At 39.6% G+C, this 23,415-nt stretch overlaps 1 protein-coding gene across 11 annotated transcripts in view; it reads right to left on the bottom strand.

The window, feature by feature from the left end:
- The window catches only part of atp2b2 (ATPase plasma membrane Ca2+ transporting 2), a 97,272-nt gene that overhangs the window by 25,350 nt on the left and 48,507 nt on the right, over positions 1 to 23,415 (bottom strand). For 10 of the 11 annotated variants that reach the window (XM_025059939.1, XM_025059936.1, XM_025059937.1 and 7 more), the window contains 8 exons: positions 14,224 to 14,424; positions 10,384 to 10,635; positions 9,547 to 9,672; positions 8,069 to 8,194; positions 7,493 to 7,516; positions 6,013 to 6,105; positions 3,807 to 3,848; positions 793 to 957 (listed from right to left, as the gene is read on the bottom strand). In XM_025059939.1, the coding sequence (XP_024915707.1) occupies positions 793 to 957; positions 3,807 to 3,848; positions 6,013 to 6,105; positions 7,493 to 7,516; positions 8,069 to 8,194; positions 9,547 to 9,672; positions 10,384 to 10,635; positions 14,224 to 14,424 (1,029 nt within the window). The remainder of the gene's footprint in view (positions 1 to 792; positions 958 to 3,806; positions 3,849 to 6,012; positions 6,106 to 7,492; positions 7,517 to 8,068; positions 8,195 to 9,546; positions 9,673 to 10,383; positions 10,636 to 14,223; positions 14,425 to 23,415) is intronic. The other variant, XM_025059940.1, reaches the window with a different exon arrangement.

A 23,415-nucleotide genomic window follows, 5' to 3' on the forward strand; every position in this document is an offset into this window, starting at 1 on the left:
AATAAATAATAATCAATTGCAAAAACATGTATTTGTCTGTTGTGGAGGAGCTACATCTATACCAGACTCTAGTCTATTTGTATCAAAGTCTGAATGACTTTTATTTTAAAATATTGCCAGATTATCGTCAAATAAAGAAAGTAAATGGATATGACTGGATTTTCTTTGAATGAAGTAAATTAGAAAAAATGTTTTCACTGTGTCCCACTGCCGGCCGGTACCAAATGACCTATGGACTGATACTGGTCCACGAACCAGGGGTTGGGGACCCCATGATCTATACAGTCTTCCATTTAAAACCGGCCCTTCAACAGGAACTGTATTGCTGATGTGGCCCCCTAGTGAAAATTAGTTTGACACCGCTGCCTTAGTGGATTCTGTAAAATCAGTAAATCCTCCTCTGTTGCTGCTGAGTGAACATTTAAGCTGTGGCCTTCTGGGCATCTGTTACTAAAAGTGTTTGCTGTCATGGCTTTGTTGTGGAACGTACTCTGGGATGTGTAGAATTCATGACAAACAAAGGAAAAGATTAAATGCATTTTAAAGTTGTGGTCAGGAACACGCTGCACAATGGAATCTCACTACTGCCTTTACAATAGATCAGCAGTTCCCTGGACGACAGGCCGTTCATCACAAATTAATTGCACCGACTGCTCCTGCCTTTCCTATAGCTCTGACACTCCGCTTCGACTGCAGCAAGCAACAAAGACCGGAGTCTTTTTTTCAAGGTGCAACCGGTTGTTTTCGATGGACAGGACCGTGATGGACGCGGTTGTGAAAACGGTTCCGTACCTGCTTTGCCGATCTGGACGGCCAGTTTGGTGAGCTTCCCCTGCAGGACGGACTTTTCCTTCTTGGACACCGACACCTTCTTCTTCTCTTTCTCATCCCCGTCCCCGCCTTCGGCGCTCTTCAGAGGTTGCATCTCCATAGCAGCTGCTCCGTCCTGCTTCTTTACTGTAAATGGAGAAAAAAAAACAAACATACACGCCGCAGTGTCAGTAACAGAGATTAAACCACGTGATTAAGACGACAGGGTGCCGGACTTTATACCCCAGGTGTTGCACTAAGGTAAGGTTATAAAGTGTGTAAATAGAAGATGTGATTATCCCAGGTTTCGTGACGAGGCGGGGCTAATTAGTTTGAATAATCACCACACGACAGAAAGAAGAGTTTGTTCTTGTTCCTGCACTGTTTTATTAGGAGACCGTACGGTAGGTCTGCGGATAATCAAGAACCTGGTTTGTACTCCAGTGGAGGAGTAGAGCAGAGTCTGGCTTTTCTTAAAGACATAAAAAGGCATAAAATTGTTTTTTTGTTTTATAAAGTCCTACTGTCAAAATAGACCAATGTTTGGTACGGTTGTTTAGCAAGAAGATCATCAAGTCATCTGCATAGAGTTTGAGTGTTCTCCACGTGTCTATGCAGATTTTTGCCAAAGTAGTACCACACAAGGGATCGTATAAACTTCACACTTAATCTTCATTAGAGATCGGTTCTCAAACTGTTAACATGGCGCAAAACCTAGGAAATATTGGTCTGTCCAAGTAACACCAGTACTAGTAAAATACAGGCCTTAACTGCACAAGTACTTCCATGTACAGTGAAGTAGCATGAAACCGGTGCCTAAAATCAATGCTGGAACCATACACGAAAAAATCTGTGGAGGGTGCTCCTCCTGGTTCACTTTTGCCCACTCTCTTTGGATTAGCATAGCCAGACTACCCTCATATACTACTACAAAGAGCCCAAGTATCACCAGTAGTATGCAAACCATATTTTGAGAACCACTGAAGTGGATGTTAGAAGTTGATCTGTGCCTAGTGGATGATGCAGGGTGCACTCCAACATTTTTTTTTTCTTTTTGTGATAACTACTGGGGGTTAGCTTCAAACTGCTCAAACTGACGCATTCCCTACAACACGTGGATACGGGTCAAACAAAATTCATATTTACGAAATCGATCTCAATCTCATGCCCCGATATTTGATTTCAGCTTCGATCTGCTGAGGCAACGTCTTCTGTGGAAGAAACACTAATGGTGTTCATGCCGCAAACCAAACCTCAATCACCTCACTGTCTCTTTGTCTGTCAGCACACACGCACAAAACCGCAGAACTCTCATGTTAACGCAATCCATTTTCTAGATTCATTCTAAGCACGACGAGCAATGAGCTCCGTGCTTGTGGGAAACCTCTCAATGATGATTTTTTTTTTTCCATTTTCATACTCTGGAGTTAAGTACTTTGTTGTTTTCCCTTCTTCTTCTCTGTAACGGACAGGCCATTATCTGTGCGCAGCCGAAACACAGAATACGATGTTCTAATAAAAAGACGACCGGGCAATGACTGATCTTTGGGAAGCTGCACATTTGTTCCAGAAGAAGAAGAAGAAAAAGAAGAAGAAGAAGAAGAAGAAGAAGAAGAAGGAGGAGGAGTTGTATTTGAATACTGACTCTTCCTACATTTGTTTTGAAACACTGGTTTTGAATACTGAGTTTTCCTACATTTGTTTTGAAACACTGGTTGAAAGATTAATGGTTTGGATCATTTTTTCATGGGGTGGATTTTGTGGACCAGTTGCCAACAGTGGTAACTGTACATAGCATTGATGCAAGTGATTAGTATGTTAATCTGAAGTGTATGAATTTCAACAAATATTAATAAAATACCAGGTCTCAGGGGCGGATGCTGGTCTGTGAACAGGGTCATTTTAGGCTGAGTAATTTTAAAAGTCGAGATACAACATTTTCAAGTCAAAAGTAGCTAAATTTACCAAGTACAACTCAACGTCACCCAAAAACTGTATCAGTCTGACAGAAAAAAAAAATCGCTTAGCTATTAGCTATTTGGCTAATTGTCAAAATGTACCCCAACATCTAATTAAAAAAAATACATAATTTGTAGCATGACAAGGCCATGACAAGAGGTTTAGCGACTTAGGAGACTACCAAGTAAGAGTTGGTTAAAGAGAAAAAAAAAATAAAAGAAAGATAAACAAAACCCAAACGGAGCATAACCATTATTTAAAGAACCGTTTGTTCCTTTTTTTTCTCTTTCTACTAGACAAGAACACAAGTCAACAACGGAACAGAAACAACAGCAGAACAACAGACCAGGGACGAGAGATGGGCGACAGACAGAAATGGGAGGAGGAATTTTTTTTTTCTACTAGACAAGGACACAAGTCAATAACGGAACAGAAACAACAGCAGAACAACAGACCAGGGACGAGAGATGGGCGACAGACAGAAATGGGAGGAGGAATTTTCTAAACTAACACAAAACTGAGGTCAAATGAAAGGTGGAAGCCAGGGGTGGCAAACATACGGCCCGGCCCGCGGGCCAAAACGGGCCTGCTTGCGGTTTGAATGCGGTCGGCTTGATGAACATTGGAAATAATAACTAATACAGAAACACTACATGTTCGAGAAAAGTTTTTTAATTTCACTAAATATGAAGTACTTTTTTGCATGAAAAAAAAAAAAAAAGACTTGTTATTTTACAGGTAATAAGGTTTATGATTGCACTGTTTCAGGCCTGCTTGACATCTAATTGGGTTGCATGAACCAAAATGAGTTTGACACCCCTGGTGTAAACGTTCAATCCACTGTGGATTTCCTGAATTTGGACCACACTCTACTTATAGATCCAGTGTGGGGGTGAGATCTGGAACACTCACCAAATGATGTTGCGTTCACACCTGCATTTGACCAAGAGAAATACACCACACAGCACAGGCGGAAAATGGGAGGAGGAGAAGGAGGACGAGGAGAGAGGAGAGGATGAAGGATGTGGTTTGGTTACCTTTAATCTGGTTGTTCTCCATATTGCCATCCTGCATTTTACCTACGATGGAGACATACAAGACAATAACGACAAAAATAACCGAAGCAGACGTGTCAACAGATTGTCACCACAAAGACCGTACACACAGGGACAAACAACGTTCACAAATAGCCAGACAGGAGTGTGATTTTTAAGGTACATAGAGAGACTGGTGACACTGGTGTGTAGCCACGTACACATCATGGATTTTGCACAGTTAACAGCAAGTAATACTTGAAGGAAGTGCATGTATTTTTTTAACATTTCTTTTCCTCCTTTAAGGTGATATTTTGAATTTAAAAAATAAGCAACTCAAATAGATGTTCTTACATGACAAAATTTGTAATTACATTTACATTTAACCACGCACACACACACATACACACACACAGCATGCATTAGAGGAGGTGTCAGACTGAACGTGCAATCACAGAATAACACAGCAGGACAAGACAGGGAGAAAATCTTCAGCTCGAACGACAAACCACACATCGAGTTGATACCTGTTCAAAATTGGGATTTAAAACTGAAATCTGTCATTTGTGGGAATACGTTAGTTTACCGCTAGATCACTTGTCCTTTTCTTTTGTAAACTGTATTTTTTTATTTTTTTTTTATTAATTTATTCCTGACTCACAGCTTCTTTTAAAAATGATTCCAAGCAAATGACGCAGTTTTGGTTTTCATTCGGAGAACATCACAAGAGCGGAGTCCACCATGAATCTGGTCACGAGACAAATTTTTGTTTTGCAGTTTTGCCATTTAACTGCAACTATTGAAGACCTGAAAACATCTGGACTGCAGGCAGGCCGGTCGAAGAGACGATAATTAATAGTTCTACTACATTTTCAATCTGGTCTTTTCTTTTTTTCATTAATTAAGTTCAAAACAAGACACTGTAATGAATGTATTTATTATGGTTTTTACTCCTAGTACTATGCTAGTAAATACTGGCCTCAGCGGTGATCGGGGTGGAAGTCGTCTACAATATTTAACAGTGCTGGTTCTAAATGCTAAATGCTAATTGCTAAATAAAAAAAAAACATGTAATATAATTGATCATTACGAGCAGATTTTAACGTATTATCTTCTGTATGATGACCATTTACTCACGCCCACAGAGTATAATCCAGCTCCCTGGGGTAACAATAAAGCTAAAGATGACAAATTACTCTGCGCAATCCCAGGACAGCACAAGGTCACGTTGTAATTTCAATCCTGTCACACTTTCCTCAAGGATAATTACATGAATGCTTCCAGTCCAACTATGAAGACAAAAGAGTGATAATCTATTTTCCTTTTTTTTTTTTTTTGCTCACTACACATTCTTAGTCCTTCTATACTGTGTCTCGTTTCCTGTTTCAAACAAGTCTAGATAATGAAGAAGGAGACTTTGACTTTGGACTAGGGATGTCCGATAATATCGGCCAACCGATATTATCAGCCGATATTAGCATAATTATGTAACGTCGGTAAGAATCGTTATCGTTTTTTTTCCTCTGAAGATTCTCAGTCATCCTGGGCATCGTCAAGGTTGAAGAGTTCTGTTTGGGAACGTTTCGCCTCTCATCCAAGAGGCTTCTTGGGGGAGGAAGAAGCCTCTTGGATGAGAGGTGAAAATCCGATAACGCAATGTCTGGGTTTCGTCCAGACGATGGGACCTAACAATAGTGTTGAAGTGAAAGTGAATTATCGTCATTGTGACTCAGGACACCAACGCAGTGTTGAGCAAAAAGTTAATATCGGACGTCCCTAATGATAATTTGTCGGAATTAGAAATGAGTTGTTTGGATGATATTGGCAAATATCGGACATCCCTGATTGTTACTTATTATACTGTAGTCCAACAGGTTTTAGTTTGACACCTATGTTTGTCTGGTCTTTCAATTCACTGAGTCAAATCGGGTGGGTACTGTGTTACAACAACCTAGCAACAGGACAAAAATACGAATATTCCCTTTTTGTTTAGTATGATAAGCAAGTAACAGCAACTGCTTAACGACAGCCAAAACACAGGACAGGAAATGAGTTCCGACACAAGTAGACATGCACTGACAGCACAGGAGTGACGGGGGTCCAACACGGCTGACAGAGGGGTGGGGGGGGTGGGGGGTTGGAGTGGAAAAGACAGGAGTCAACAGCCACATCAGAGAGACATCAAAGATCACATGGTTCATCAACCTACCATTAATTAGGCTGGCACTGCCAGGGGCATTAATGCCTGCCGCCCCATCCGTGGCTATAGTTGCGATAGGATGCATGGGTGGATGGGAGCAGTCTAGCCACGAGGGCCGCACACACACAGGCATGTGCACACACAAGACAATGAACAGAGATAACATGGTTATAGCACATTTGATAGATCCAGCACATGTTGACTGTGTCTGAGGGTAAACGTTAGGGATCAGTGGGAATAGAACTTTCATATTTATTAGTATACTGTTTACACTTGGTATTTTTTATTTATTTTTGTTTGTTTCCCAAGTAGGTTGAAAGTAGTGTGTAAATAAACAAATATTGGATGGTGAGGGTTTGAACATGATGTGCAATCGTCTTGTTTGATGACATGTAAGGATGGTTATTTAATGCTGGCATTTTTTTTTTTCTTCCACTCATCGAGTTTGTACTTTTTAAGACGCTGTTTGTGACCGTTACAAAACAGGGGAAGATGAATGGTTTTCAAAAATATTTCATAAGTTCAACACTTTCTCTTTGCATTATTATTATTATTATTATTATTATTATTATTATAATACTTTGTGACACTTAATAAACATATAAAGCTTTGGGATTTATTTCAGCTGCTACTAACAAATGCAATCCTAGAACTAATACTAAAACATTCTAATACATTAGTCTTTTTTTTACTTATTGGAATCGATTACTTATAATTATTATAATTATTAATTAATTATTAATTATGTCGTAAAGTACACTGAAGTCTCTGTCCATCTCGACTCGAAACGAAAATATCGTCACAAATCATTCCTGCAGTCTCGTTGTACTTCTTATATTTAATAATACTCTGAGTCTCTCTGATTATCCTTTTTGCAAATTAGTTCTTCAGTGCGCCGAAACCACGACGTTGCACACTGGATAATGAGCAAAAACAAAGGAAACACTGTGATTTATTTATGACTATGTCAGCTCTTATCTTAATAACAGACAAACAAGGAATACTTTTAAAAAATACTGCATCTTCTTGGAGCTGCTGACAGACCAACTCAGTGGAAGCGTATCGTTGTTCAAAGACGCACATGTACCGTTGTCAAACTGACATGATCAGAACTGAAAGGAACTGTTTTGAGTTCCCTTTTCACCGCCGTACATCGGAGGAGCTGCCGCGCTAACGTCGACGTTAGCAGTAAAACTAGTCCTGACAGCCTTTCACCATTAACGCTGTTCAACACATTGAACGCAAATAGGTTTGATGAAAGTGAAGCCGGTTACAGCAGGAGGGGATTATACGTTATCTGTCAACGAGAAAAAAAAAAAAAAAAATTCATGATGGTTACACGCCACTGTCTCTAAAGTAACACTTCAAAACTCAGAGGGGAAAGTACTCGGCGGCAGAAGTAGAAGAGAAGAGAGGAAACATCGGGGTTAAGGATCTTTAAAAGTATCAAGTATCGCACTCAGAGGTCAGAGCAAGGTGATACTCTTACCTGCGTTCCGGTGTCCGTCTTCCACTGGTCGTCCATTCAGGTAAATTTAGGAGAAAAAAGAGGGAGAAAAAAAAAGACATTAATTGCACTGTATTCAAATGATGTCAGTCAAAAAATTAATTTGTTAATTAATTAATTTGTTTAAATTAAATTAAATTAATTTGTTGTTTTACATAATCAGGTTGTCCAACCTATAAAAAAATGACACTTTTGAAATCAGAGCCAACATGGAATTTTTAATCAAACTTGAATGTAAACCTGTTAAAATTAATTATTTTATAAATGAATTAATTGTTTCTTTCCCCAAAAGTAAAGTGTCATTTAAGAGGCACTAAAATTCCGTTATTTAGGAAGACGACAAGGCCGTCTGGGACCTGCTGTGAAAGACAATTTTCACAGAACTCTGCTTTTTGCGTTTTAAAAAGCTCTATCCTGGTAATACCGCCCCGCAAATGTTTTGGCTTTAATGGTATTATTTTATTTTATTAAAAAAAAATGTAATAAAAAATGCCGTTCCGAGGAAACACGATTATAACAACCAACACAAAAGCTCAGCTTCAGACTGGTGACTATCACCTTTCTTCTCTTTCTTCTCCTCTTCCTCTGAGCTCGCACCCAGCAGGGTGAAGATGATTCCAGTCTGAGAGTTGACACCGACAGCCGTCACCAGCATTCGCCCTGACCCTTCCATTACATGAGTACCTGCACAACAGGAAGCAGAGTGTGTACAGCGTTCAAGCACAAGCGCAGGGGTCAAAATGATTCGGTTCCGACTGTTGTTTTCGCTAACGTTGATTATGTTCTAATATCGTTCTGTCTGTCTGTCTACCCATCCATTTGTCTACAGTATGTTTGGAGAAATGTTATTATTTTCTCTTCTTCGGTCCCCGTGCAAAAAAAAAAACAGGCTGAAAGAATCTGGAAGAAAACATAGATAAAATGATTAACCTTTACTGGAGGGAGTTAATGTGCACGAAGGCGGGAATAAATTAGATACCGCAGAAACAGAGCAACCTAATTTATTCTGGTAGAATGAAAATATACCAGAACTGGAGAGATAATTAAGGCATCATTCAGTTTACTATGAAAGTCAGGATTTCTAAGATCATACGACCGCACGGCCCGGTGTCTCTCTTCTCTTCTGCACAAACTAAAATTTAAAAAAAATCAACCACGTTCGGTCTCCTGCCTAAAGACATCGTCGTCACTGTGATCTGATTTGGTTTTCTAGTAGAGGAAAACATCTCGCGTTTCCCGTTTTATGAAACAGTATGTTGTGGTTTTTTTAAAGTGTGAAATTTGCATCACCTAGGAGGCGCCAGAGCCACTTACCCTAAACCAGTAGTTTTCAATTATTTTCTGTCATGCGCCCCCTTGGGGACAGAAATGTGTTCACGCCCCAACCTCCCCACCCCCCTCGACTCACACCCCCGCGAATTGAAATACTATCAAGAACCTGTTAACATGTATATTTCTTATCTGTACAAACCGCTGTATGAGTTACTGCCACCTAGTGGCTGGAGGCTTGTGCCATATTCCATTGAAAGCCCCCCGGCGCCTCACCGCGTCCCCCGAGGGGGGCCCGCCCCACTATTTGAGAAGTACTGCTTTAAATTAAACTTGCTTACAGTTACTCAGAATAATACTGATATTTAGGTAATATCGGTCAACTGGTATTATCAGACATCCCTTATCGTGGCTGACATTAGCATAGCTATGTAATATCGGTAAGAATCGTTGTCGGTTTTTCTTCGGATAATGCAAACCTGATAGCAATGCCTGGGACTCGCCCGGAGGATGTGACCTAAGACAATCCAGAAGATGAACGTAATCAAGGATTTGACTTTTTACCCTTTTTTGTGTAAATGACATCTGTAGTGTGTAGAATTGACCTGACTGGTGTGTGTGTGTGTGTGTGTGTGTGTGTGTGTGTCCTAAGTGAGAAATACAAGCTGTATTTGTCACTTCAACGCACACTCCATCACAGAAGATAGGATTGCGACTGTTTCAGAACAACAATTTATCTGCAGAGACTGTATCAACGGGCTTCATACCAGACAACAGCATGGGGTCCTTGTCTGCAGACTTCTTGACATGGTCGGATTCTCCGGTCAGTGAAGACTCGTCTATTTTCAGGTCGTTGCCTTGGATCAATACTCCATCAGCTGGAAGCAGATCACCTGCGGCAACAGACACGGCAACGAGTTTGAAGCACTTATGAGGAGGAAGATTTTCGATGGAACACGAGAATTATGGAATGAAGGTGTGCGTTTTCAACTCAGCATGTAAGTCGGCTAGTCGTATTTTTTTTGGTAAGTCAAAAAGTTCTAGTTATTATCATTTTAAAAGGTGTCTTGTTTTAATAATTCCCGACATTTAAGACATGTCTCTCAGACGTCTCAAGCAGTTTGGACAGGTTTTTATCATGATATCTTGGTCAATTATTAAAGCTGTTTTACTGTTACAATGTATTGTTATAATATTATAAATAATATATTAGTATTATCATCACTATTATGAATATATTATTATCATTATTATTATTGTTGTTATACATTTGCACCAGGTTTTGTTCCAGCTACATCTTAATATTTGATTTTCCAAAAACTGAAAGAATGTTTGAAAAGGAAAAGGATTTTAGTCCAGAAACGAGACAAAAACGTCAGTTGTAAACTGGTGTAAAAGACATTCTCTCTAAAGGAAATACTGCTTGCAGAAGTGTTTTGACTTATTATTTTCATAAATCATGATTTTTTTTTTTAATTGGAATTCTTAACTCGTCGACGTACCCTTGAATGACCTGTCATCAAGAACACACGTCGCTCTTACGGTTTTATCATTGCTTTGTCTACAGTGCAGCAAGTAAAAACTCACAGAACTCAAACCCTCACCATATTTAATCTGTGCAATGTCTCCGACCACGATGTCGGTCACCGGCAGCTGTATGACCTGCGCGCCCCGCACCACCTGGAATTTCTGCTCCTGCTCGATGCGGCTCTGTAAGCCACGGAACTGCTTCTCTTTCGACCAGTCGTTGAAGGCCGTCACCAGCACCACACACACCACGGACAGCAGGATGGCTGCGCCTTCGATCCAGCCAGCCTCTCCCTCGCCCTCGTCTCCGCCTGCTGCTTCTCCACAGGCTGCAGATTGGAGAGAGAGAGTCCATGGAAATCAGTGTTATTCTAAAGGTTATTCTAAAGGCAAAAACACACACACACACACACAGGGATATTAATGCAAACACAAGTATGATTTGAGGAACAACAGTTTATATAGCAACCAGATTTTGATGCTAGTATGAAGTGGCTCCGAGCCATTAGCGCCCCCCCAAGGGTTGAGAAAATGCTAGTCGTCCAACAGGGAAGGTGTGTTATCTTTCTAACCAAAAGTCAATGACTGCTTAGAGAACAATGTATACACTGGGGCTTCAAGATACGAGTTTAGTTTAGTTTAGTTTTCTCGACTGCATTTTTCCCCATTACAAATAACTAAAAAATGAATTTGTTCCCTCCCCACAGAAATATAGTATTAATTAATTAAATTGATCTAAAAATCAAAAACATAGATATAAACAAATATGTTGATAATATAAAAAAAATGATTAATTAATAAAACATTTTATATTATTGTAAAAAAATGAATAATTAATAAAACTTTTTATATTATTGTTATAAAAATGGGTAAAATAACCCAGCGAGGGACAGTGAGCGAGACAGAGTGACGGGAGTGAGGACTCTATTTAGATGATAGAAAGAGAGAGAGAGAGAGAGAGAGAGAGAGAGAGAGAGAGAAAGGGAAAGTATAGAAAGGAAGAAAGGGAAAAATAAGTGGCAAAATGTACCTCATATCACAAGAAAAAAACTTGAAAAACTCATATTTTGGGGAGCTCATATCTGTATGTAGTTACTAGGTAGGACAGTGGGCAGACAGTATTGGACAATGATGAGTAAGTGATGACTTGACATGACCAGGTCATCAATGAGGAGTGAGGAGGACCATTACTGTGTATAGTACAGTGTGTCACTCTAAGACTTAATAATTACAAATGTTTTTTTTTTCCATGGTGCATTCTTCCAGGACTCACTCTAATTTATGTACCATGTCCCACTGTGGTTACACCTGGTCGGACCATATGTCGCTGTACAAACATGTTTTTGTGTATTTGAAGCTTTTGCGATACTTTTGCCACCGTTTTATTTCATCAAAACCCCATTTGGTTTTGTGAACACCAATGTGCATATTATAAAAGAAAGAAAGAAAAAAAAAACAACCTCAAAAACTGATGAAATTAGCATTTTTATTAATTTGCTCTAATTCAAACGAGGACGCAGCTGTCGCCTGACTGTGACAGACCGGCTGTATTTTTGAGAATGAAACAAGACCAATTCCCAGTTGTCCTTCAAACGCTTGCTCTAATGCCCAGGAAGCACGTTGCAATCCTGGCTCGTTGAGTTAAAAAGCTCCCAGTGGGGCAATTTGTTTAGGACTGAGGGAAAACATGCAGCCCACAGAGTGAAATAGTGCAGAGCCCACATTACTGATATGTGCAGGGTCTAATTCAGAGAGCAACACAATTTGGACTCACTGCTGCCTTACGGAAGGACTCAAGGGGGGGATGGCGCTTTGTGCGATGTAACGATGACGTGCTCCCTACTGACTAACAATTTCTCGGTGAAAATTATTGTTGATCTTACGCATTGATGCATTTATACAGATTGTAAGAAGCAGTAAATGTCAACATTAACACAGCTCACGAAGTCATTTCAGGCCATTTTAATGCGTTTGTTTCTGTTGTTCTTTATTCCTCTACAATAGGAAAAAAAACTCATAAAAAAAATCATTTCTAATTTGGAAGGTTTTGAATTATTCGGAGCCGTGACCAGACTGACATTTGTGCATTAAGTAAAATCAATAACAGACAGACATTGACTGAAAAAAAAAAAAAAACACAAAACAGTAGCTTTCTATTTCTCAGAGTGACCGTTTAACTACTACACGCATGTAAATGTAATGATGGCATGAGAGTGGTTCTCAAAGTGTGGACTCCCCGCACCCAAACTTCGCCTGACCCTCCCAACCCGACCCGACCCCGAGAAGTCATCCATTTGCACACAAACGCATGTTTGTTCAATTCTGTGCCCAATTCTGCCCTCCACCAATAGACCATGACTCTGTTTCCTCCGTTTGAAAAACAATATAAAGGTAGATGTCAGCCCCTCTTCAGTTACATTCGCCGGAGAGACGACTGCACGAAGATGAACACAGGTAACACTCAGCTTTGTGCTGCTTACTTTGTAGAAAATCAAATTATTGGTATTCACTGTGTCTTTTAGTTATCGCACAAGTTCACTGCGTATCCCGGTAAGCGTTGTTTACTAAACTAAAGTGATCAATGAAAATGAACACCATGTATATGTGTATATATATATATATATATATATATATATATATATAAAATTGTATCTCACAGAAATAGAATATAAAATATGTGACTTTCTTGGCTTTTTGGAAAAGGTTCGTGACCCCTGCTATAGAAAATGCTCTTCTTTTTTGAGACCTTGTATATCCTCTCTCTCTTTCTCTCTCTCCTACATTATCTACATATGAGTAAAGTTGATTTTATTTCAAGTTAAAAAGAGCTGAAATTTAATGATTCGCTTTTCATCAAAACACATTTTGAACACATGGCATTAAAGTCGCCTGTGTTGTCCCTCTCCAGTATTTTTTTTTTTACACTGGATAGAAATACCACTCGTTTCCTTTACTATTCAAATTTCATGAACATACAAGGTCAATATCGTCTTTCAACTTTCATAACGCTCATACGGCCATCATTTGCATCTGTTTATATCTGTAAGGGTCTGGATGCTGATTCAAATTCATATGTATTCATGTCATTTAAATATGAAAAGAGAACGTGCATATTGGAACCTGTTTAAAGGTTTATTTGTCCTTAGTCTGATGCAGCTATTAGCATAATGATTAATACGGTTCTCTCTGATTTATGACGCAGAGAGTTTAGTGATTATTAACAGCACGGGTTTGGTGAAATGGTGAAATTAGGAGTAACGCTGTTCTTGATTTGTAGATCGCGCCGAAAAGTAAGTGGAAATGAGTTCAAATTTCTAACCCTGTATTTGAAGATGGACTAAAATTATATCCGATTTTTTTTTTTTTCTTTCTCTGGGAAACTGAAATCTATTACTGTGATAATGTTGGCAGCAGTGACTGATGTGGCTGACTCAGCACCTCATTATGGTCTCAGTCTTCATTTCCTGTTTCACAGCTCACGGGTCTGATGTATGGGCTCTGGGAGCTCAGGGGTTTTTTTTTTTTTTGCTCAACACTTCATTAACCTTCCTGCTGCTTTTTCATATGCACATTTCACACGTTCACATCATGTACACACACTCACACTAGCCCTTTTTTGAAGACTCACTTGACCTTTTAAGGCAGGTCAGAATGTGTGCCGTGTTCCGGCCAATTAAAAATGTGTGTCCTTACGTGTACCTGTGCGACTAACGAAGCTAAGGCACCAGTGTCAGATTTGGTAACTCCACATTTTGGATGTGTGTGCATGCATCCATTATGTAGCGCTTATTCCCTTTTCAGGATCACGGGGGGCAGGGGAGGGAAGAGGGCATGGACTAATCCAAGCCTTTAAGCCAAACTCAAAGAGAAGCCATGTAAACATCCAGGCAGAAAGATCAACTGGGGAATTCACTCACCTTCTGAAGTGTTGTCTCCAGGAGGACTGTAGAAGGAAAGGCCCAGGGAGATCAGTGCAGCAACCTCCAGGATGATGAGGGTGACATCCTGCAGCGCCTCCCATACCAGCTGCAGGAAGGTTTTTGGCTTCTTTGGAGGTATCATGTTTTTCCCAAATATTTCTTTTCTCTTGTCCAGGTCGGGCTGAGCACCTGTAAGACCTGGGGGATGGAAATACCACAAAATGATGATTATGCACAGTCACTATGTAGAGTAGAGTGTATATTGTAGTAAATCGGAATAGTTATAAATATCTACACAACATTCGCGGCAATGTAGTAATATAAATAGGCACAGAGTTGCTGCAATACTTCAGTATTGTACAGTATATATTGATTCAAATAAATACATTGGGAAATATATTTTTTCTTGCATTTCATTTTCCATGTTTTTTTTTTTTTTTCATTTTCCTTTTCCTCGCAGCACACATACGGTGTTTGTAATTACCACATTGACTCATGGTGGGCCCAGTATACATGCCTTATATAATACTGCTGCAGAGATGAGGGCCTTCAGTTTTGACCTCACACACCTACTCATACACCATGATCGGTGGTTCGTACATATCTTTCTCTCTTTTATCTTGAACCCTCAGGTTGGCTTCAGGCAGATTCAGTTATATATATACTGCACTTGTACGGTTACTCAATTATTGTAATTGAAAACGCACTTTGGTGCAGAGAGCATTTTCCTTTTTTTTTTTTTTTTTTTGAATAGCATATTCGCTAACACACACTTCTGTAGGCCGTAGCAGTCACGTTACAACTTTAATATATGGTTTCCGCAGCAGGATTAAATATCAAAGTCCAGCAAAATACAGAAAGGAATAATAATATATAATCACAATATCTAGTTCTTACTATGTTAAAATAATAATAATTATGAATGAATGAAGGAGAATGTATAAGAGTTCTAGGACATAAATGTCACTCTATTATTTGTATTTATATGGTCTGTAGATTTTTACAAAACTGACCAATGCAGTTTTAAAGATTATTCTACTATGCATAATAATAATAATAATAATAATTTTTGTTATTATTATTATTGTTTCACTACTGAGCTATTCAAGTGATAATCAAACTATCTAACAATTAATTCATTTTTTGGAATTAAATTAGAGAAAGAAAAAAAAAAACAACAACCATGCAGTACCTGCACAGACCCTATAGGGGTGCAGTAGAGCATTGACCTTTGAACTATGTTATATTTTAAAGTACTATATTAAGTTTATGCCTGTATTTCTGTTGCTTTTCAGAATAGATTGGCAGTGGTGGCTTGAGGGAAGAACAATTTACATCTCCAACACTGGAAAATGCCCCGGTTATAAATAGCTCTATCAATAAATAACCTCCTTATCTGGTCTATTTTACACCTTTCAGTGTGAGGATCATGTGCACGGGGTGCTTTTGTGTGCAGTCACTTTAGGTCTTGCCCGACACACGTGCTACACGTTAACGATCTGTACTCCATCGTAGCGGAGAGCATGATCATCAGGCCATTCTTGCTTGTGTCATGTACAGTATTGCCGACGTTAACAGGAACTTTAAAAAAAATGAATGATTTAAACAGGACGCTCTCGGTGATAAACCATCATCATCTAATCATCATTTAATTCATGCTAGCGCCGCATTATCCTTCTCTCCCTGACTAATTGCAATTTTGCTTACAGCTAAAGATCCACTGTCGTATCCGCCTAATATTCTTGGATAATGGCTCCCGTCTCATCTCATTACTCGTACAGTGGGTTAAAGCAGACATTAAAAAAAAAAAAAATAGTCAACAACAGTGGAGTCACAGATATCTGGACACTGTGGGGAAACGGCTGTAAATCAGTGTAATATTTATTATTATATTTTAGATTTGGTTCTGGGCAATGGTTCGTTTTATTAGTATTGGCAGTTGGGAAAAAAGGGCAAAGGAATTGTTCTTGTTTGTAGTAGCAACAGCAGCAGCTTTCGTGTTAGTAACAACGGTAGTACTAACAACAACAAAAAAACATTAAAAACAGATTTATAACTTACTCTTCCTGTTTGCTAATCCCACCCCTTACCACGACCCCCTTCGAAACTCTGACCTGTTAGGTCAAATGGACACCCCTGGCTAGAATGCTTTTATCATTTTCTATGCCATCTATTGGGGAAACGTGGGTATTGCACCCCACTACTTCAGTGGCAGTTTACTTGTGCATCAAGAAAATGGAGAAACGGAAAGAGAAAAGGCAGACAGAGGGCAGCTGCAATGATTTTACATGAACCATTACTATTTATCATTATTGTTAACATTATTATTATTATTGTTGATGTTGTTGATGTGTTATAACATGTTCACCGATGCATCAAGAACTTCTTAAGAAAGAAAATCCCTGCCCCAGTCTCAGGGAACACGAGGGCATGTTTTAACAGTTGGTCCTTTTTGTCAGTGGCTAAATAAAGATCTCCATGGAAACATTATGCATCCCACTCATTCTGTGGAGAACCCACAACTTAGAACCTGGCAGACATTTATGTATGAGGTGGTGCATATGGCCGTACCTGTGCGCGCACTGGTATAGATACACTTGTAAGGACATGTCGCACTTGTCGGGAGAGACAGCTACCCTGAGGTTTGAGATTCATTTTTAAATTTGGATTAAAATTAGGGTCAGATAAGAGTTAGTGTAAGGATTAGGATTAGGAATGCATTTGTAACAGCGAAGGTTAGAGTAAAGGGGCTAGGGATAACCGGAGCTGTGTGTGTGTCTGTGTGTGTTGGCATGTTCAAAAGCGTGCACAGATTGATCCAACCAGGCAATGGAAAAGAAATACATTTTAAAAAAACGGTGATGACCTCTAAATGTCCTTGGCCACCGAAGACCTCATGGCGGAGCAATTTCAACAACTTGATGGATTTGACTCCGTGAGGTCTAAACACGCTGGCAGGTCTAACGGGATCTACCTGTGACCTTGGTTTTTACATTTTCTTGCTTGGTCTTCATCAACTCTTCTCCATCACATTACTGTGAGCGCGAGTTTCCAATTCAAGTAACCATAGCAACAGGGTAGTATGATGATGGTGATCATCATAAAGGTGTAAGGATATTGATGCCTTTTTTTTTTTTTTTTTTTTTCACCTGCTAGGAATCAATAGCTGCAACACGATGGGAGAAACCAACCAAAGGACAGACATAAAGGACCAAAGAGTGACTCACGCATCACACAGCAGCGTAAAGAAAAAGAAAGAGAGCACTTGGAGACAAAAGGCTGCATGTGGGTTAACTCGAAAAAAAAAACACGCCGCTAGCATTAAAAGAAGGAAAAATTATCATTCCCCCTTTGCAGAAAATGGATTTAAACAGAAATGTGTCAAAACGCCCTTGAGAATGACCTCTACCACAATGACACCATTTTCTGCCATAAAGGATGTAAGAACCGAGTGGAAAGAGCCACAAAGGCCAGATGAGATGCTTTAACGTAACACGAAAATGTAGTGAGTGGTGTGTCAGCGGATGACATTTACACATGTCACACAGAGGCTAAGTGAGGAGCGTAGATCCATTATTTATAGGCATATTGTTCAGGGAGAGAACGTTGTTATTGTTGTTACTACGGTGATGTAGTGATGAAATCACTGGATACTTTCCTATTCATTACCCTCTCATTCTACCTAATGAACCCGTTATCTGTAGTTTGAACTGCAGCTGACTACGCTGTTTGGCTGTGGCCGACTGTCGCCGTTGGCGCTAGCTCTGGTGTAAACTGCTAACGATTCCAGATCTTTTTTTACGATCAGAAATTTATGGATCAGGAGGTTTTGACAAAGTACTTTTCACCCAACAAGTAATGAGTTGTCGTCAACCATCAATGTATCGTCTGCATTTCTGAGAAGGTGAAGATGAAAATCTGTTTTTGTCCCAGCCCTGATAGAAACTGAACTTATTTCTGACTTATTTACAGTAGTAATGGTTAGCGGTTAGCGCGTCTGCCTTGGAATGAGAGAGCAGATAGTCCTGGGTTTGACTCCCAGAGGAAGCACATACTTGGCACCGCCACCTTCTCCTGTCGCACAAGAAGTAACACAAGAATGTGTGGGATCAATAAAGTTTAAATTATTATTAAATATTATTATTAAACTTGCCTGTTTACTGTGAGAAAATGTTTCGCGAAGTTCACAAATGACGTTCTCGCAGAAAAGTCAGGCATGGGCAAACTGAGGCCCGGGTGCTGGATGCGGCCCGTGCAGCTTCTTAATCCAGCTTGCCAAACTTTTCCAAATTATATAATTTTTTTACATTATCAATATAATTCCTTTTCCCTGTAATACCCATGTTCTCCAATAGATGGCGTAGGAAATGATAAGCCTAATGATTTTAGCCTTTATGCATGACTTTTACATGTCATTTATCTTAGCTCACATCTATCTGCTCCCGACCCGGACACAATTTCAGGACAATCGTGGACCAAAACAAAAAACCAAACAAAAAGTTTGCCCACGCTTGACATAAGTCAAAGGCAAAAGAAGGAACAAAATGCTGAATGGTGAAGAATACTTAGCTATGAAGTGGCAACGCTTCAGAAACCGCTGCTAAAGCCGTACCAGTTGTAGCCGCCATTACGTAACAAACGCAAGCTAGCAGACGGCTAAAAATAGTATATTAAAAATTGTTACAATTCTACACCCTAAAAAAAATATAAAGCACAGCTGCCGCCTCTAAAATGTCCAACTCTCATCTTGTGAAGATTCAAGTGAAGATTCCTAAAGGAAATCTCCAACGTGGTGGTGAACATTTCTCTCCGCACACCCACATCCACACCCACACCCTGTAGCTAAATGGAGACACAATTAAAAAAAAAAAAAAAAACACTTCCTCTACTGTTAACATGCTACGGTGCTGTGTTTTGGTTGGCCATGTGAGTGTGTCAGAAGGGGGGGGGGACAGGGACGGGGGGGTAATAAAGACTTTCTCTGGTTTATGTGTCTTAGTTTTGTCTTCACTTTGCTGTTCTACATCCCGCTGTGATTGAGGGTTCGCACACATTTAAAACATGCTAACAGACGATTAGGTTAAACGAAGCGGGATTTTTTTTTAAGACCGTCTCTGTCCTGCTGTGAGGCGTAATGAAAATCTGTGAAAAATGTCACGTGACAATACAGTACAACGACTCTCATGACTCTGCTTGTTGTGTTGTTCGTGTGTACGAGACGCAGAGACATCAGCGGGAGGGTTGCCACGTCTCCTTTTTCTAAGCAGATTTGGTCTTATGTTCGGTTTAACTTTCTTTCAAAATATCCTAATCTGTGGGTTGTATTTCCTTTTTCTTGTTTGGCAAGTGTTTTTTCAGGCTGATCATATTTACAGACTATACGTTATACCACCAAGACGCATCTTTGAAAATACATGTAATGTAGATAAAAAACATGTGGCTCAGGTCGGTGAGTCACGTTTATTTTTAAAACATTCGCTTCAAAAAAAAATCCAAGAATGTTTGATCTATTTACACAATGGCCTAAGACTAAATATATCAAAGTGACAGGCTTCCGGTTCGAACGAGATTCTTTTCTCGGTGCTGCTTCTAAACAATAACGCTAATTTCAGAGGAACATGAAGAGCCATCTCCTCTTCTTATGGACTGTCCTCATGCTTGCCATCAATTCTTTTCTTTTTTTTTTAGACTCCATAACCACTCCATAACCATTTACTTCTAGACTCTGCAGTATGGCTAACCCAGGCCCGGGCAAACTAAGGCCCGGGGGCCAGATGTGGGCCGTTCAGCATTTATTTATTTATATTATCATTATACCTCTGCCTTTTCCCTGCAATACCCACGTTTCCCCAATAGATGGCGTAGAAAATGATAAAAGCATTTTTGCCAGGGGTGTCTATTTTGACCTAACAGGAAGATACCGCGAGTTTCGAAACTGTACTACAAATGTTTGATTTGTTGCTGAGAGTCACACACCAGGAATAGGTTCCGTCTACACATGGTAATAAGGTAAAGCAGGTTAGCCAATAGCTGTTGGGTTAAAGATGGAAAAACAAATCTATTAACATAAAAACACATTACATCTTTATTCAACAGTAGGAAAATGTGCAGCTAAGCTAAAATGCCAGAAGGAAATTGAATATTTTTACAGCGCCCCGCAGGCAGGAACTGTTGAATTCAGCTAGTTCCCGTTTAATTTTTATTTTAAATGTTAAGTTGGGGATTTTTTTTTTACATTTTTTTTATGGATGTATGACAGCATCAGAATGTATAGTGTCACGTTAAAGGACATGCTCTGTGTTAGAAAGAACAGAAAAGTTTAGTAGAGGATTTCCAAACAACCACATGAAATGCAAATCAGAAGAAAGAAAACGGCATTGCGTGCGTGTGTGTGTGTGTGTGTGTGTGTGTGAGAGAGAGAGAGAGAGAGAGAGAGTCTGCGGGGGCAGCTGTACAAGTGGGTGAGTTTTGCTGTCAGGCACTGTGCTCTGCGTCTGACTCATGCAAGAGATGGTGAAGTGGAGTGAGAGAACACAGCTCACAGTTCTTCCTCCTCACACTCCTCTCTCTCTCTCTCTCTCTCTCACACACACACACATACACACCTGCATCACACTTTTTCCAGTAACTCTGTGTTTCGTACATCTATGCAACGCGTCGATTATTTAAGATGGAACTAAACGTATCTCGTCCGTCTGAAGTTTTAACGCTCTTAACAAGAGGAACATGTGTTGCCATGGTGACAGCACTTGAGTTTTCTTTATTATCAAAAGTAAGAATAAGCCGATGATGTGAGATTATGCAAGAACAGCAGGTTTTGAGACGTACAAATGACAACAACAACAACAAAAAAAAAGCAAGAGACACCTAGTAGCGTGATGAATGCTGCTTACTTCTTAGCATCTGAATAAATAAATGTTACATTAATACTTCTTAAAAGGCGGCTGGCTGAGGAGCAGCGGAAGGGGAGGGGTGAGGTACAGAGTGCCTCCTGATACAGGATGTAAGTTTGTAATTTTTTTTAAAAGTAATTGTTTTAAAGTTTGAGATAAGGAAGAAAAAAAACAAGTCAAGTTAACATGATTTCCAAGCTAACTGATGGTCTTCCTCTACGTCGTTTGCATGTTGTTTGTTGTCTTTTTGTTTTCCCCTCTGGAATTGGACCAAATCCTAAATATCTTAAATCGACATGAACCACATTTGTTTTTCTAGGTAAAACCCTCAAAAACTCTAACACTAGCTGGACCAACTGTCCTAGCTGTGGACATGTCTTTAACGAGACATCTGTTAACAGCCTCTCTCTCTGGGTGTGTATGTAGATATGTAGACAGTGACAGCATGTGAGCAAGTTAAGACTCAACTAAGTGAGGAGGTCATAGGGCAAAATCCCACAAAACACTATGACTTCTGCCACTGTGGCGCCCCCTATACGCCATAAAGGGACAAGCTAAAAGTGATTATTCTATTCATTCTTTCACAAATGCTTGTTCGGTTTGCCGTCTGAGCTAACCGTCCGAGGTAGCCACATGCTAACAAATGACCTTTAACGTTTTCAAACATGGAATTACCATATGCCCAGGATGTGTAATGTTGTCCTATCAGCACTGAGGCAGAAAGGTTAACGTTCCAGGTCAGTAAATATGACTTTTGTTTACCTATGTTATGCAACAATAAGAAAGAAGAAAAAAAATCAGTAAAGAAGTCGTTTGACTTGATATTTGCCAGTGCCTGAGGAACTTTAATGACCAAATTCCTCACAGAGACACAGGGACTGACTAAAAGGAAAGAAGAAAGAAAATCAGTAAAGAAGTCGTTTGACTTGTAACGAAGGTTCCTAGAAGATAGACAGATTGTGAAGATGTGCACATTATTGATAATGTTTTATGTCAGAAAAAGCTAAGTTAAAGAAAGGCTTCCCAACACACACACACACACATACAGGTGAAAGGAGGCAAGAGGCTGAAAGAGAGAGTGACAGTGGTCTATCTCCTGTCTCCCATCTGGGTGTCAGTATCTGGTTTCAGTGGCTCAGATAAGTTGCAGACACAATAGGGAAAGCTATTAATATTCAAACTACCAGAGAGTCATGAAAAAGTCATGAGCGGTGAGGGAAAACCGACACACTTTTTGTTCAGCTCCGTATTTTAAGTAAGAAAAAAAAAAAAAAAAACCCAACAGGTTTGAAGCTGACAGACACTTTCAAATGCTGCTGCATAGGTGTTCTGTGATGTCATTATGGTTGGTTATTTATATATATGGTTAAACACTCTGGTTCGGCCGGCCAATCGATCGGCCTGCGCTGTCCTAATTTTCCGTGATCGGCGATCTGCCGATTTGTTTACATGGAAACAACTCACTCTGAATTTACATCATTTTTTTTGTAATCCCAGTTTCTCTATTGGCTTTCTCATCTCTTTATCACTACACTCTGCTCTCTCTCTCACCATGTCTTCTCACTGCCCCTCCCATACCCACAAACAGTTAACCCCTTTATTACAGCATTGACAGAACATCCTGACTATTGCAATACTTTTTAAGAATATATTTGTCATGATAACTGCTGCTATCTTTTGGATTATATTAACATATAATATTATATTTTGATTATTTTCATTGCCAGGATATAGGTCACAACATCTATGGCAGACTGAAAGTGACATCATTAAAGAAATTAATACATCATTGAATAAAATCATGGACGGGCCTTCAATTTGACTGGCTGCCATCAAAGTGGATATACTGTACAGTACATCACTGTTTCCCAAAGACTGGGTCGCGACCCTCAGGTGGGTCGCAAGAAATTATTTTTGGGTCGTCTTGCATCACGTCTCCCAGGAGTTCACGGTCTACGGTCTACATACAACCTCAAAACAGCCGCCAGTTTAAAAGATCCACCTGTGGTTATGTCTCTGATTTTTTTTTAAATAGTGTATAATTAATTATAGCCTATGAATTTAATGTCAGCAATCGGGCCCGTCTTTCTGCAAGCGGAAAAAGCCGCCACCGACATCTACTGCGTTCCAGAACCGATTAAACACAATAGGCTAATTACAGATACTTTTGTTGCTAAAACCTTTATTTTTTAATTTGATTTACGAATAACGTCTATTGACTTGGGTCGCGAAGGTTTGTGACTTTTAAAATATGGGTCTTCGGGAAAAAAAAGTTTAGGAAACACTGCTGTACGTG

This window comes from Cynoglossus semilaevis, chromosome 11 (assembly GCF_000523025.1).
Source record: "Cynoglossus semilaevis isolate Cse_v1.0 chromosome 11, Cse_v1.0, whole genome shotgun sequence".
NCBI lineage: Eukaryota > Metazoa > Chordata > Actinopteri > Pleuronectiformes > Cynoglossidae > Cynoglossus > Cynoglossus semilaevis.